We start from the raw sequence: 17,500 nt of genomic DNA on the forward strand, positions 1-17,500 counted from the left end.
TGCCCTTACTGAATGCATTCAGAACATAGAGCACATATTTAAAAACAAGAAGGGGAGTTAAAACAGATGTAATTACATAGACATAATGTCACAGTCAATAAAATGAGAGTGCATGGAGCTGTTTGCATTCAGTTGAATAAAGGGACTCGGGTCGTTTCGACCATCGGTCTTCTAGCTAATCCTAATGTGACCTCTGCAGTCACGGCAGCGTTGACGCCGCTGCGTACGCCGTTACGTAGAGACGCTGTAGTGGTACGCGCTGGAGCTGGGTGTGAAGATGGCGGACGAGGAGGCCGAGCAGGACCGTAGTCCTGAGAACAGTATCAGTGAAACGATTTGGGAACTCAGACAACGGTTGCAAGAACTGCAAGAAGTAGTGGTTAGAGAAAGCGGCGACTCTCCGATTCAAGCCTCTTCTGAGTATTGCCAGGAGTTCTGTAGGGTGAGTTTCCCCTCACATCCTTAGCCAACGAGCTAGCCATCTAGCACTAACAATAACGGTGCGTCCTGGCTGCTGGAGAATTCAGTGAAAGGTTTGATCTCAGAACCGAACTATGCTTGAATGGGCTGAGTGTTTGTTGTTAAAGTTTTGCGCAATAACAGAATGAAAGCATGTGCAGTGGTTACCGACGTTAATCGGTGAAGTAGAACGCAGAAATTGAACTCAATCTGACCGCTGAGATGACTAGCTTAGCTAGCTAGCTACTGGCTGATAGCTGTGTTTGCAGGAGGTAGTTAACCGTAATGTTATTGGCGTGAAAATCCTTCGGATATCTGTCTAGTTGTCTATCGTGGACTGGTTCCAACGGACTAACAGCAGCCCGCTTGTTTCCCTCAAGGTGGTGACAGTTCCCAGCTGCATGTTAGCACACCAGCCACCCAGCTGAAGCTGCAGTTAGCCTAACACTAGTTTTTAGCCGTGTATGTTTGGCTACGTGCGCGTGCTCGTGAGACCAATTTCTCGGGCTGTCTCCGGTGGTTGCGGAGTCCTCGGTCTGCCTTTGTAATGGTTTCTGTTGTAGCCAAGTGCCTCAAATTTAGCGGTGCACAACAACGTAGGCTTTTAAATGGGGCCACTTTACCTGTAATGTAGTGAATTTGATAAGACGGCATAGGAGAGCGGTGAGGATCAGTGAGTTTTCTCGCGATGGATTTCGTGTGTGTACGTGCCGAATGGAACGCACGCTTTTGCATGAGAGGCATGCCGTTCACCACATTTGGATGTTAAAACTAGTACAACGTACGTTGCACTCAGTCTTACTTGAGTCCTGTACGTTGCCCAGTAGTAATCCATCAAAGAGGTGTGGGTAGCTTGTTGTGCGAGCAGATGAGAGAATGGGGAGGGCGGATCTGCACCAGGCATCTCGACTCCCATTGTAGTGGATTTCTTGGTTAGGGGTTTGGAGAAAGGAAATGTCTCCACAGTCTCCTGAAGCAGAACACAAAGCGTGACACTGGGTTATGCCATTAAATTGAAAATATATATGGAAAGAATGCCGGTGTTGTTGTCAAAGAGCCTGTCAGTCGTGGGGTCATGAGCAGGGCTTATAGCAAGAATATGTAACCTTTGCTGAGCAGCACAGCGCCCTCTGCAGCCACTAGTCGCAATTACAGGACGCTGGCCCGTTAAATTCTGTTGGGCTACTGGGAGCTGCGTACCGCTTGAAGCTAACAGCTCGTGTACGGAAATACAAAAACCTATCAATCGCTCAGGCAGCTAACACAAAATCGTCATCCCAGTACAAACCAGCAGTCACGCTGTCCACGCACGTCAAGTCAGCATTCGGCTAATCTGATAGACCGAAAACATCTGAACCCACAGCAGTTGTTTACTAAAATGTAGATCCTAGGAGCCAGTCTCTTCGCCTCTGCCATGATGCCCGTACTGAGGATACCGAGCTAGCTTCTTCTTATAGCTAGCCGAAGACCCAGAGTTGGTGGTGTGTGACGTAGTGCTTCGGAGCATGATGAATTTTTCGCGGGAGACCTTACCCGCTCAACCCAAGTGACGTAGTGGCAGAACAGGCGCCCGGGTACAGAGTGGGAATTCTCCCCATGGCCAGTTAGTGTACCATCAAAATGGCTTTGAAGCTGTTATTCTAAGGTTAAAAAAAAAAAGTTGCATATTGCTGCTTTAAGAGGCATTTCTGATCGATATTGATGATTTGATTCACAAAGGCTCTTATTGATGAGAGTTGGTTGTAGTGAGGAAATTGTTCTTTCACAATAGCTGCAGGCATGCACCGATCCGATTTTTCCAGTCCCGATACTGATACTGATACCTGCGCTTCGAGTACCGGTCGATACCGAGTACCGATCTGATACCAGTGTTTAATCAATACGCTGTGTGGAGGAGACTGGGGTTGTTCTTTTATGTGCGATGCAACATGAAGGTTGACTTAATCATTGCTTTCCTAACATGGTAAAACAAAATGTAACAAATAAATACATATATTTACTGAAAAGATATTTATTATTGATTCTACAAAAATGTACGGGTATACTCGTGCAGTGCTCACGCATAACGTAGTGCGTGCATGTAGACATAAACATAGAATTGAATTGAATAGATCTGCCCTATGGTCACTCAGATAGCTGGACTGAGTCAGTATCGGATCAATATCTGATATCAGTATCGGATCGGTGCATCCATAAATAGCTACACAAATATTTAAGAGATCCTGTCGATCACTCTTTGATAATTATTGCACAACAACCTGACTTGACCTGTGTTTGAAAACAGTCTTTCAGTGACTTTAATATTTGTGCAGTCCTCAGGCTGAAGTACAATGATTTTATTTGTGCCAAAGTGATTGTTGTAATGACTTCTATTTTAATTTAATATTAAAAGTGACTGAAAATTCAGTAAGAGTTCTTACTGTGATTCCCATCCACATAAATAGAGTTGTTTAGTGAGAGTAAATTCTGTCAGTATAAGCATGTGCTCGTAAGCAACAAGGTACCATTGGTTTTAAACTTGGGTGGGGACGACTCTTGAGTTTAAACCCAAATGATGAGGTTTCTCCAGCCAATCTCCTGTTATAAAACATCCCAAAGGAGTTCTACTGGATCCAGATGTGGTGACTGGGGAGGCCACTGAAGTCCAATGAACTCACTGTCATGTTCAGGAAACCAGTTTGAGACGACTTTTGCTTTGTGACATGGAGCATTATCCTGAAAGGAAGTAGCCATTAGAAGATGGTGAACTGTGACCATAAAGGGAAACACATGGTCAGCAACGATACTCAGACGGGCTGTGATATTCAAACTACGATTGGTTGGTATTAAGGGGCCCAAAGTGGAGCCAAGAAAACATCCCCACACCATTACACCACCACCACCAGTCTGGACTGTTGACATGAGGCAGGTTGGGTCCATGGATTCATGCTGTTGAAGCCAAGTACTGACCCTACCATCTCCTGCCACAGCAGAAATCCAGATCAAACCAGACTACGTTTTTCCAGTCTTCACAGGTCCAGTGTTGGTGAAGCCTGTGTCCACTGCAGCTTCAGATTTCTGTTCTTGGCTGACAGGTGTGGAACCTGACGTGGTCTTCTGCTGTTGTAGTCCATACACCTGAAGGTTGGACGGGTTGTTCATCCTGACATGCTTCTCTGCTCACCACAGTACTGAAGAGTGGTTGTCTGAGTTACCGTAGCCGTTCTGTCAGCTCCAACCAGTCTGACCATTCTCCTCTGACCTCTCTCATCAACAAGGCGTTTCCGTCCTCAGAGCTGCTGCTCACTGGATGTATTTGTTGTTTTTGGCTCCATTCTGAGTAAAAACTCTAGAGACTGTTGTGTGTGAAATTTAAACTGATGTTTGGTCTTAACAACAACTGAACTTCTCTTGACCATGTCTGCACACTGTAATGCCCTGAGTTGCTGCCACATGATTGGCTGATTAAATATTTGCAATAATGAGAAGGTGGCAGGTGTACCTAATAAAGTGGCTTTGTCTTACAGAGTGAAGGATCATCCCTCAAAAATGATCTTTGGTCAAGTACAGACCTCGACTTCAGAAAGCACAAAATCTGCAAAAGTCTAGTTAAAATTTGGCCTGTCATCAAGTTGATTTTGGAATTTGTTACAGAATCAATGTTAATTGATGATGGCTGATGAGACCTGCCGTTGATTATTTTTACCGAATGAAATTCGGTAAAAATTTCGTCGAAAAGTTAGCGTCAAAGTTTAGTGAAACTGTGCCAACCCCGGGGTCACTTGTGCCGGTGGACACACACAATCGTTCATATTCAAACATTCATTTTCACTTGCAGCACAGTGCCGCACTGTAGGCTGTCGCACAGGACAGCGGTACTGCAACAGCAGGCTGAGGTCGGCAGGAAACAAAGGATCAGCATTTGATTGGTTATATTTTTGCAGATACTGAGCCATTGAAGTATGCCTTGATTGGCTCAGAACATTTCTGATAATTATTGTTGGGGCAGCACTTAGTTTTAGTAAAATCCATTTAATTTGTACGTTTTGTGTGTTTGTGTTCTCGATAAAGAACCGAGAAACATTAGTCACGTCACTGTTTTCTTAAAATACAGGGTTAGCCAGCAGAAGATCATTTTCACTTTAATAATTAAGTGTTAAAATGTGTTAACTTTTCTGTTAAACAAAAGCAGCTGGCTGGTTTCCAGCCTGACAGCCAGTTGCAGAAGTTACTGTTACATTGGCCCAAATATGAGGGAGTCTCAGGACAGTGGGCATCATAGTCGACACAGCACTGAGAGCAACGAAGCCATTTCAGTTCTATCTTCGTTAATTTCATCTAACAAAGAGCAGGAATATCAATACAGCATTTTTTACATGTGAGAGTAAAAAACGAAACCCTTGTTAGAGTAATTCAAATAATATAGAGCTTCAGTTCAGATTGTTCTGCCTGGAAGCTTCGTCAGATCATGTAATTAATATATAAAGGAAGCACACACAGATAAATAATCACTCTTGCTTCAAGCGCTAATGCACTGCACAGATGAGTACATGTGAAAAAGTGGTGTTACTTCACATGTTGAGATTTTGACGTTAAAGAAGATAGGCTTTGGCTGTGAAATGTATCCAAGTAGGATTTTTACATGCTGTGTGAGAGTAAAATGGCCCAGCCACCATCGCCCAAAGTGGTTTGTCGTGAGTTTGGGGAACATTTTCAGTGTGAAAATGTTTTCAGGTTTAAAAAGTATTGTAAACAAACATGTTTCTTGTAACTACAATTTAGAAAATAAAAGGGTTGTTACCTTACTTAAAAGAGAGGAACAGGCTTCTCTTATGCTTTTATTACCACAAAGAAAGCCTAGGACCTGTAAGCCTGACCAAAGAATGAATAAGAATAGTGTGACTGATCCTAATGTACTTTCAACTCTTAATGAGGTGAAAGTCTAAATAACAGCCGCACACTTTCAGACATCAACCACAACTTTACCACCTTTCCAGCACCTTTCAACGTTCAAGTTACAAAGTGCTTTACAGTAAAAACAAAGGATAAAAAGTAAATACAATACAAAACAGAAATTATACAAGATAAAATAAGTGGACACAATTAAAATAAATTCCACCTGATTAGATCAGGATAAAGAGCGTTGTAGTAGTTTAGTCTGGAGGAGATAAGGCGTGGATGACCTCTAGATCTGCAAATGAAAAGGAAAGACCTAATCTTGTTTAAATGTCTCACTTAGACAAAGCAGGACTGCACCACTAAAGTCACCCGAGCATCAAACTACAACTCGTAGTCAAAAATTACACCTAGGTTTAGGGCGTCTTCTTTTAACATGATCAGATCAGACACCCAGACTAGGTGAGAGAGTGTTAAGACTGCTAGTGCCTGGGCCTGAAGGTGAAATTGTAATTATTTCTAAAATGGGGTCATTCAACTGAAGGAAATGTTTGGACACTCAGTTCTTAATTTCAGCAAGGCAGGACATAATAAAAAATACATCACCGGACTTGATTGGGACATATTGGGACGTGTAGTTTCATCATTATCATTCAGTAGGAATGAAAATCGATATTATGTCGATGTATTTTTTGGCGTAGCGTACTCTTGCGTACAAGAGTAGCATGTAGACTGTAAAGTAATTACTATGATAGTAAATGAAAAAAAATGGAAAGGAAATTTAAATTATAATGCCAGTGTCATCCTTAAATAAAACCTGTATATGCCAGTGATTCCATCCCACACCTTAAAATCTCACTAAGCCCCATTGAAAAGTATATGCTACTCTGTCACTTTAGCCCAAAGACAGAAAAGAGACACTTGTCATGTAATTAGAGTTTTAATTGGAGTTTGTATGTTCGGTCGGCTTCTTTTTTTTCCCTTTGGTTTGTGTTGGTGAGTGTTAAACAGTAGGGTAAAGCCCGCAGAGGGAGATGCCGTGGGTGGAAGATGGTGAGCGTGTAGGCTGAAGTAGAATCATCTGTGAAGCAAAGAGCTTGCTTCGTAAATGGAGCTGTGTTTGCGCTCAGCTTGATTCCCTTCCCTGCAGGCTGCTGTCTCCTGTAGGTATCCAGTCTGACACGACTGCATTTCTTTTTCTGACCAAGGTCAGCATGAATGTTCATAATGACTAGGATGCTACAGGCAGGAAAGATGAGTAGGCGTTGTATCTTTTCTCAGCAGAATTAATCAGTATGAAGGAAGGAACACTCAGTAGGCAGTTTATTAGGTACACCTAGCTAAAACTTATACAGGAGCTCTACAATAAATCCTCCTTCACGAAGGTTCTAATGTTCAGTTTGTGTTGAAAGGGTTTTAGAGACGTGTTGATTGTGCTGCGTGATCAGTGTGGACCATGTAGTTTGCGCTGCTGTTGAACTGTATTGCGTTTTACAGGGAGGCGTTTCCGTTAATTAGCCCGTCTTCACTGATATCAATGGGCTGGACAACAATAAGAATTACGTCTGTTAGTATAATGCAGTATGTACTCGGCCGAAGCTTGTTTATGAACTAAAAGAAGCCTCGCTATGTACAATCAGAGTGGACTGAGTGTTTCCGTAGTTCCAACAACTCCAACAGTGAGGAGTCTTCTGTAAAACATAGTAAAACCAAAATGCCAAAGTCAGTAGGATACTGTTATTTCAATGTATAAATGCATATTTAATCAACATTTGATCTCTTCTGCTACTATGTATATATTTATTTTGACTATGTATACTGAGCATCATTGGCACAAATACTTATTTAAGGATGAATTATGTTCTGTCTTCTCATTTTTAGGTTGTGTCTTCCCAACCTACAGAGGGCAACTTACTCTGATTGGATAAAATGCTAGAATCCCGACCCTAATTTTCAAAGCCTTAAAAGAATTCACAGACATCATGCTGTTTGGGAAAAAAAGATACATTAATCATGCAAAAGGCAGTCTTGTCCTTTGTTAGGTACAGAATTCTTTAGCAATCTTCTACGTTGGTTTTCCCCTTGTGTCTTATACAAACAGTATGTTTAAAGTTAAATGTTCACTGTTACTGCATTAATAATAATCCTTTTAAAAAAGAAAAAAAAAAGTGGGAAAAAAATCCCTTACTTTTCTTTTTTAGGAGTATGAAAATTAAGTGTAGAGCCCTGATGTGGTACAAACAGGGTCTGTTTTCATTGTTGTTTAGTAAGTAAATGACCGTTCTCCACCCTCCGTAGACACTGCTGGAGTATGCAGGCCGTTGGAAGACAGAGGAAGAGCCTCTGCCACTAGTGGAAGTGTACATAGTCGCCCTGCTGAGTTACGCCCAGGCCTCTCCATACCTCTCCCTACAGTGTGAAAATGTTCCTCTTGTGGTTGAGAGGCTGTCACTGTAAGTACCATTTAGAAATGTGATTAACTGCAGATAAGACGTATGGATTGCCCCCATAATCAATAATTGTTATGCTGATTGTAACCCGTTAACAAAAAATTTAATTACAGCTTCCCCCTCATATTTGAAGGGCAGGCAACAAGCAATGTTTGTTTTTGTTGATTTCCTTTTTGGTCTGTAGGAGTTTTGTGGAGCTTTTGCTCTCATTGAAGGAGGATGTTCCAAAAGACTTGTGGAAAGAATTCAAATCGTCTGTGCAGGTAAAGATGTAGATTCTCATTTTAATAAAGATGTGGACTTGAAAGGCCAGAACAAAAACTTAAGTTTTGCACCCCATGACAAAGAAGCGTCCTTGCACAACTTCCTTTGTTTATTCAGTATGAAAGTTACATTGTGTAAAGACTGCACGGGTCCTTCTAAAAATTTAGAGTCGAGATATCTAAGCTTTCGAAACAGCGTGTGCTAAACAGTGTTGTTAGATCTTCGGATTCATGTGAGGAAATAGGACCTCAGACTATCATATGCATGGTTCACGGCCTTTAATTGAACTAATTATGTTTCCATACACTTGATTTTCATTTGCAATTCAAAGTCTACAGAAACTCTGACTAGATAGCCTCAAACCTCAGATTGTCACATACCTTGTGACTTTAAGTAATGGAGTTTTCCTGTTGTGTGTAGTTTACTCACAGTAAGCTGCAGGAGAATGGAATCACTCAGCTGTCCCTGCTGTCTGCTTTGGGCCAGTATGATGGTGTGTGGACCAGCAGGGTCCTGCAAGGTCTTCTGTCCCACGAAAATGTACAGGCGGAACAAGGTAAGTTCCTCCCACTGGTTTTCAGACTTGCTAGACAGGTCTGTGTGCCAGTTTTCTTACTCAAAGTGAAAGGAGGAAGGCTATACTGTATGTTTGTTTGTGTTTTTGAGTATCTCCAGTAGTAGAGTAGTGTAGCATTATGAACTGGCATAAATAATGAAATTCTCAATCATATTCCCTATATTATATTCATTCATTAAATGCTAATCATAAGAAAATCATGTAATAGAATACAGTTTCTGTTTCTGATATATCTCTAAAATTATTTATCAGTAAGTCTCACAGCTGCTGCTAGAAAGATGACCGTGTCAGTCATTTCCAGCATTTGTTCACACTTCCTACAGTTGCACATGTAAAAACCATGAAAACACAATTCATAAAATCAGAATAAAATGTCTCTATCCATACTGCCACTGGTTTTCAGTTGAGGAGTTCCTGGTGCAGGAGGGGCTGGTCCTGTTGGAGATGAGAGTGAAGCAGCTGATGAAGGAGAAGCAGCTGGGGAAGGCTGCACTGCTGGCAAAGACATGCTCGGAGTGTCCTGTTTTCCAAGGGAAGGGACCTTTCAAACAGATGTACCTTGTCTGCCTCTGTGCTACCTCAGAGCAGGATCAGCTCATGGACGAGGTAAGTGTCGCTACAGAGTTGAGTGTATTGACTTGCATTTGCAATTTGCATATGGACTTGCATTTGCAAGTCCATATGCAAGTGTCACTCGTTGTTATATGTGATCACACCTAGTGGAGCATTGCATCATATCAGTTAAACCAAACAGCGATACTATTGTAATGCAGAACCTTACTGATTCAATCATTGATAACAAGCAAAAGCAGTCCTGAGAAAAGTACCATTGAAAGTAACATAGCAACATTTTCATGTTAAGTCTTTTCCTCAACACCAGCATGTTATCCACAATAATTCTTAAAGTTTCGCTCCTGTCTTCTTATTATCTATCTGACTTTTGATAGTTAATGATAAGGTGTGGTGTGTTTAGGTAACTGTGGGGGGGGGGGGTCCTGCTTTGGCAGACTTGCTACTTCAAGTTTAGCTTTACCGTTAGATGTGGGTGAAACAAAAAAGAGCAAATACATAGTGAACGATGTTTCATGTAGACTATGTTTCAATTTTTTTTCCTTTTACTTGTGTCTGCATAGATTTGTAAATGTGTCAAAACATAAGAGGAAAATTGTTTAGTGCAGTGCGCCTTGCCTCAAGCCTCCCTCTTGCTCTTACTCTGTGCTGTGCCTCCCACTGTGTCTGATGCAGTCTTCCTGTTACATTTTAGACCTTTTCCTGTAATTTACTCATCCACAAGATGGCAGACTACACTTACAAACAGTTTGAGAGACTGTCAGCATTGGGGGCATTTATGGTGTCTCCTATTACTTTAAACATACCGGATGATGAATTTCATCTTGTGGTTGTTCCCCTAAGTGGAGTGTATTGTTTCTAGTGAAACCTACTTACTCTATACATGGCATCTATCTGTACAGCTTTCAAAGGAGGACTGCCGTGATGCATTAGAGATGATCTGCAACCTGGAGTCAGAAGGAGACGAGACGGCAGCTTTCAGCTTATGCTCAGCCTTCCTGAGCCGGCAGCTTCTCCAAGGAGATACATACTGTGCTTGGTAAGAAAAGACAAGCCACCCCATTTGATGCTCATCTGCATAGTGTTTCCTTGTTTTATGGGGGAGAAAAAGAAAAGGATTCATCTTTGACAGGGCACAACCAAATAACATGGTGATTCTATTAGTCCGTGAATCTACATCTGCCTTAATAAGAAATTAGTATGGCTGCATGTTTATCCCACTAGCAAATATTTATGTCCGTGTACTTGAAAAAACAGATTTGTTATTGTGTTATAAATTATTGGCATCGTTTACCGTAACTTGTCTGTGTTTTTAAAGTTAAATGTGACAATGATGCTGATGTGAAGAAATATCAAGGAACATCATATTGAAAAAAAGAAGACTGTTTAAGTGTAGTTCAGAATTGGTCTGCAATTATTCATTGAGTACAAATCAACCAACAGAGCAAACAATGAATCACTTGCACAAAATCAACACGTCAGAGGTGTTGTCAATAGGGATGGGAATCGAGAACCGTTTCACTTGAGAACCGGTTCCATGCGATCAATTCCTTTTATCAGTGCCGGCATGTTTTTCTGACAGTTGTGCATTTCAAAACAACGAGGTCAGATTCATGCGCCTACGCTGCTGGACACTTGCAACAGGAAGAAGTCATGGTGGGGAGGAAGAAACGGTCCTAAGCGTGGCTATATTTAACAAAGAAAGACGACGACAGTGCTGGTTGTAATGTCTGTAAAATGGTAACTTCAAGTAAGGATGGAAACACCAGCATTATGCTGAAACATCTTTCTATGCAACATGGGCTTAAACTCCAGGAATGCCATGTATTTGACACTCTGTGCACGAGTACCACTGCTTCCCAACCGAGCAGCACATCTGTTACCGAGGGTAAATGTCCTAGGTTGTAATAACATTAGCATCGCGCAGGCAGGCTTAGCAGATTTTATCTTTGTCTACATGTAAAAAGAATTCTGTACAAATATTCTCTGATTTCATCCATTTTAGATGATGACAGACAGACTGTTGCTCCAGCTTATTCTCAGGCTACAGCCTGTGTTCAGACTCAGAGGTAATAAAACAGTTGAGCTGATGCTGAAACCTGTCTAGGCCTACTTTTTTTCCCACAAAGAAAATTGATCAGGAATCATTCAAGGTATTGATTAAGAGTTGGACCGATAAGCAGAAACGATAATTGCATTGGTATCAATAAAATCTCCTTAATTCCCATCCCTTGTTGTCAATGCCCCCTCAGTGTCTTCGGCTGATACAGCTCTTCTGTTGTGTGTTTGTGTCATTGTATGTTGTACATTGATAATAAATGAGGTCATGGTCAGTATGAGCATGAGTAGATAAATTAATAGATCATGAAAAAACAATAATTGGGGCTGTGAATTCCCCTTCTACCCTTTTCTTCAAACCAGGGAGCTCACTCTGTTTTGGAGCAAGCTACTGAAGCGATTGGAGCCATCGGAGCAGGCCTTCCTCGACAGATGCCGCCAGATGTCCTTACTTTCCAAAACCGTGTACCACATCCTTTTCCTCATCAAGGTCATCCAATCAGAGGTCAGTAAACAGTCAGCTGTTATAAGTGTGGGCCAACTGAAAAACAGAAGTTATCCTCACTTTTTACCTTTCAACTGTCATGTGTTATTATACTCCTCCACATAGTGTTCCTGTACATTAACTTTAGCCTGTGTTTGTCCAAGTTGAATGAGATATTTTTAGCATCAAATGCTCAGTGCATGGAAGCCTGCAAGAGCGTTCTGTCTGCATAGACAAGGGCCATGGTCATCTTTGATTCATGTTATTTACAGTGGGATGACTTGGCTTCAACTCTTAGATATACAATCTCTTATTCATATGAGAAATTAATATCTACTAGCAGCCAAATGTCGTTAATTTTGAGTTGTTGCTGATACCTTTGCTTTGCCAAACGGGATATACCTGGATTATTTATTTATTTTTATTTTTATTTTTTTTCTAAAAATGAATTGTTTAAAGTCCTGAGTGAGTTTCAGAATACTTTTGTTGTATGTGCTTGGCTGTTTTAAATGATTTGGCTTCATCTTTTTCCACAGATTGACAGCGCTGGACTACCAGCGTGTATTGAAATGTGCATAAGGGCTTTGCGAATGGAATCAGAAGATGCAAACACCAAGGCCACTGTGTGCAAAACTATTTCCTGTTTGCTTCCTACTGACCTAGAAGTCAAGCGAGCCTGTCAGCTGACTGAGTTCCTCCTGGAGCCCACAGTGGATTCATACTACGCTGTTGAGACCCTCTACAATGAACCGGATCAAAAACTAGAGGAGGAGAACATGCCCGTTCCCAACTCACTACGCTGCGAGCTTCTGCTGGTTTTTAAAACCCAGTGGCCTTTTGACCCAGAGTTCTGGGACTGGAAAACACTTAAGCGTCATTGTCTAGCACTAATGGGTGAAGAAGCTTCAATAGTGTCATCCATTGACTTGCTGAATGATACTGAGAGCCCCGAAGAAGAGGAAGACTTTGTCAGTCAGGAGGGGTTTAAGAATATCCCAGACCATTTAATCAGTGGCACTTATGAACTAAAAGACATCACAGACAAGAGACAGAAAAACAGAGAAATGAAGAAACTGAGAGAAAAAGGTTTCATATCTGCCAGGTTCAGAAACTGGCAGGCATATATGCAGTACTGTGTGCTGTGCGACAAAGAGTTTCTCGGCCACAGGATTGTACGCCATGCACAGACTCATCTGAGCAGTGGAGTATACAGCTGCCCTATATGTGCTCAAACCTTTAGCTCAAAAGATACATTGATTCCGCATGTAACATCACATGTTAAACAGTCATGCAAGGAACGGCTAACTGCAATGAAAACAAACAAGAAACTGGCTAATCCCAAAACGGCTGCCCCTGTTATTGCAGCATTAAAGGCCAAGACAGAAAATGGACTAAATGAAAATGGTGATTCCCTAGGGGAAAATGGGGGGTTGATTCATAATGTTCAGGTCAGAGTGGAAAGGCGTAACCCAGAGAGTAGTGACGACAATGTATGCCCTGTTGGAAAATGCAGAAGGAGCTTCAAATTTTTCAAAAATCTCATTGCACATGTTAAAGCTCATGGGGACAACGAGGAAGCAAAGATTTTCCTTGAAATGCAGAGCAAAAAGGTTGTTTGCCAGTACTGTCGTCGCCACTTTGTTAATGTCACCCATCTTAACGATCATTTACAGGTCCACTGTGGTGTGAAGCCTTACATCTGTATACAGCTGAACTGCAAGGCAAGTTTCTTGTCCAACACTGAGCTCCTTATACACAGGAAAACGCATTCTGTTTTTAAGGCTAGATGCATGTTTCCCAATTGTGGAAAGGTTTTCAATGAGGCCTTCAAACTGTATGACCATGAGGCACAACATTATAAAACTTTCACTTGTAAAGTTGTGGACTGTGGAAAGGTATTCCATTCACAACAGCAGCTGGATTTGCACCAGGCGGAGCATGCCTCCCAAGATGAAAGCCCATCTTCTGAACAGACCTCGCAAAATATGCAGCCTGGCCCTTCACTCGTTGAACAAATGCTTTCAAATCACACTCCCCTTAAACAAGACAATTCCCAAGAGAACTGGAACATCGAAAGTGCTGTTAATCCACATCACGGAAGGCTGCCAGTGTCGATCGAGAGTTTGCTGAAATCTTCACAAGCACCTGTCGAAACCGTAGGACAGTATGGAGTCAAACATGAACCACAAAATACGCCTTTCTCAACCAGTCAGACACAGACTTTGAATAATTCTGTGATTCAGCCTGTGAACTCCGGCTTGTCTGATCCTAATATTACATGTGATGGTTCAAGCGGTAATTCTTTTGATTATATGAGACCACTTCAACAGAATCAACCAGTACATCCATTTGAACCAAATTTAGGTAACATGTCACTTAGCCGTAATTCACATGTCTTACAAGGCCAGCCACAAATGTTCCCCAGTAATGTGAATAGTGGATCAATGAGTTACAACTCTGATTGCAATATACCGTTGCCGGGACAGCAACGGCCAATGTGTACCGGTGACCTGTTAACAGCATCGTTGCCCCAAAACTCCATAGAGCCAGCAATGTCACAACCACTTCCTCCAACAGTAACCCCTCAGCCATTTGCTGGGAACAGACCAGAGAACTCTGTGATGTCCTCACCTACCACAGGTCCCCCTCCAGGACAGAGAGAGCGATTTCACTGTGCTTTTGAAATGTGTACCAGGCACTACAGCTCCTACAGAAGTGTTACCAAGCACATGAAAACAGTTCACCCAGATTTTTATGAGCAATGGAAAGTTACTCGAACTAAAATCAAGATAACCTACACTTCAGCACCGAGCACATCATCCATCGGACATCTCAGTTCAGTCGCCTCTCTTCAGAATCAGCATGGCAACCAAGTACCGGTGCATGGAGTTCAGAGGCAGAATGTTATCCAATCACCTCCTTATACTACCATGGGTACAAGCTCAAACTACACTATTCTGCATTCCCATTCTTCGTCTGCCCACAACCAGAATGCCTCACTCCTAATGGAAAATGTTTTAAATCCCATTGTTCTCTCTCAGTTAGGAAGTGATACAAATCCAATAACTACGCAGTCCCACATTTCAGGAAGTCAAAATTGGCACTCAGCCCCTGGAAGTGAATCAGTTCAAAACTGTGGCTCTCCCCAAGTCTATCCATCTAACTTGCAAGTGATGCCTCAAGTTGATTCTAGCAGTGCTGCTCTGCCACTTAGTGTCCCATCTTGCTCTATGATAGGATCAACAATGAACAGACCAGCAGAGTCCTTGCAGTCACCACTTATGGAAAATGGGTCCCAGTCAGTTTTCCCCTCATGCGTGGACGGTGCGAAGGATGTATCACAGCAAGCAGAAGATCTTCGTTCGCCATATACGTCACAGATGCAAAGCAGTTTAGTCTCAGGTTCCAAGGCAGCAGAAAAAACAAAGTCAATGCAAAATCATGTGCAGTCCAATTTTCCCTGTCCAGACAGTGCAGGCCAAAAAAGCAGTAACAACCAACCTCAAAATGGTCCAGTTGTCTCTGAAAACAATCCTGAAAATCAAAAGCGAGCCAGAAGAAACAAAAGGACCAAATGGCCAGCTATTCTTAGAGATGGCAAATTTGTTTGTTGCAGGTGTTTTAGACAATTTAATAGTCCCAAATCCCTCGGAGGCCACTTGTCCAAGCGTGCAATCTGCAAACCATACGATGAGTCAGAACTGAACACGGACCTGCCGACATCATTTCTTGACCTCCTCAATTCAGAGCAAACAGTTAGCACCGCTCAGCCACAGTTGTCTTATAAACCTGCCGCTGTGTATCAGGAAAAGCCTCATCAGTCAGTAACAAGTGCGTCAGCAGGTACAAAAGATTACCCCACTACCAATTATCCACAAAATAAATTGCCAGCATATGGGAATGGTGAGTCAAATGATGACATCCTCAAACAAATCATGGCCGAATCCAATATGTCAGATCTTTTTGTGCACACACCTGCCACCCAGCCATTGTTTCAGAGCTCTTGCGTTCCATATGGAGCCAGTGAGCGTTTGCCGGGGAGCTCAGTCATACAGCATACAGAAAATGTGCAGCTGAAGAGAGGGGAGGGTAGAGAGGACAACTCATACAGTACGGGCCATTATCCTCAGCCAAGCATTGATACATTTGCGGGAAGTGAATTCCCTGACCCACTTCTTTCTCAGATCCTCGCAGAAAACCCTTCCACTGCTGCTCCCGGCAGTGTGCCAACAAACCATGTGAGTCCTGGGGAAATTCGCAGTGAAGGGTATCGCCCTGAAGCAACCATTCAGACACCAGATGCAGATTCAAATCCACTGATGCCAACAATATTACCTGATAGTCAGTTTAGTCCAGCAACAACAAGTGGCAAGCAGGGTGAGACGCAAAGGAGGACTACTGAGCAGGATATTAAAAAGAGACTGCGGGAGCAGATTTTGGCTGGCGACTTTCAGCGTAGAAACAGCTTATGTCTTTCAGGCAGTACTGACCCCATTGCCAATTCAAGGATTCCCATGTCTTTTGAACCAATGCGCAGTCCTTCCAATAATTTTGGACTTCATCAAATGTTTTGTGATGCAAAGAGTGACTCAGCTAGTCAAGGGCAAGTTATTCAAGAAAACTCTGTAATCATCCCAGGGACCTCTGGCGAAATTGAACATCTACTGAACACGCACAGCTTTACTTGTTTCAGAGAGACCTCCATCCCGCAGCAGGAGGTACTGAGCCCCACGGGTATTGCAGCAAATGATGCAGATCTTGAACCCACTCAGTTATCTGCCAGCCAGCAGCAGTGGATGACAGAAATTCAAAACGCATTTGAAAGGCTCGACTTGGTCAGAGAAATATCTGATCAGATGTCAGCTTCCATGAAACAAAATACCATTGCCATGAACAGCCAGACAGGCCCTGCAAAGGTCCGTTCACGTAGCTCGACGTCGTCAACCTCTGTCAAGCCGTTTGCTTGTGAGAATGAGAACTGCACATTTAGTTCCATGTCAAGTGAAGCGCTTTGGAAACACCTGTCCAAAACCCACAACTACACACTTGAGATGGTGAATGTCGTTAAAAAAAGATATGGTCTATATGCTCCCTTCAAGTGTCAAAAGTGTAGTAAAACATTCACGCGTAACTCAAACCTTCGCACTCACTACCAGTCAGCTCACAAATTATCAGCTAAAGAAATCGCCGATCTAGATTTGAAGCGCAGGCTGGCCAAAGATGCTGCTATTCAAAAGTGGCCTGGTAGTACAAACCAGGCTCCAGCGGCTCAAACCACAGTGGCTACTCATTCATCATTGGAGAATAAAGCACATCTGTGTTCACCCCAAGATGCAGTAAAACTTGATTACCCATCACAGGCATTTGTACCACATACTAAAATGGACATAACTAATCAGAAATTTCAAGATGACAATCGTTCCACAGTCATTCAGCCGTTGCAAACAGTTCCCATGCACAACCAATTAATGACTCCACCAGTACAGGCCCAGACCTCCGCAGGGTCTCCGTCTCTTGACAAACAATGTGCTATCAATGGGCCATCAATAGTTAAGCCCAGCATAGACATTACCAAAAAGACGAAAGAGAAGAAGTCCAACTCTGGTGATGCCATGAGTCCGTACAGACCATATCGCTGCGTTCATCAAGGCTGTGTGGCAGCCTTTACCATCCAGCATAATCTGATCCTCCATTACAGGGCTGTTCACCAGTCCGCTTTGTCAGCATTGGAGGTGAACAAGGAGCAGGACCAGACTGAGGGAC

General features: G+C 42.5%; 1 protein-coding gene across 2 annotated transcripts in view; it reads left to right on the forward strand.

Annotated features, from left to right (window-relative positions):
• Nucleotides 1-202: 202 nt before the first annotated feature.
• Nucleotides 203-17,500, forward strand: part of znf292b (zinc finger protein 292b) — a 19,223-nt gene continuing 1,925 nt past the window's right edge. The window contains exons 1-8 of one of the 2 annotated variants that reach the window (XM_040125012.1): nt 203-442; nt 7,633-7,787; nt 7,969-8,047; nt 8,469-8,604; nt 9,029-9,231; nt 10,098-10,234; nt 11,617-11,758; nt 12,274-17,500. The exon at nt 12,274-17,500 is cut by the window's right edge and continues 1,925 nt beyond it. In XM_040125012.1, coding sequence (XP_039980946.1) covers nt 278-442; nt 7,633-7,787; nt 7,969-8,047; nt 8,469-8,604; nt 9,029-9,231; nt 10,098-10,234; nt 11,617-11,758; nt 12,274-17,500 — 6,244 coding nt within the window. In that variant the 5' untranslated portion in view covers nt 203-277. Of the gene's footprint in view, nt 443-7,632; nt 7,788-7,968; nt 8,048-8,468; nt 8,605-9,028; nt 9,232-10,097; nt 10,235-11,200; nt 11,265-11,616; nt 11,759-12,273 lie in introns of those variants that run through there. The other variant, XM_040125013.1, reaches the window with a different exon arrangement.

Source organism: Xiphias gladius, chromosome 4 (assembly GCF_016859285.1).
Source record: "Xiphias gladius isolate SHS-SW01 ecotype Sanya breed wild chromosome 4, ASM1685928v1, whole genome shotgun sequence".
Lineage (NCBI taxonomy): Eukaryota > Metazoa > Chordata > Actinopteri > Istiophoriformes > Xiphiidae > Xiphias > Xiphias gladius.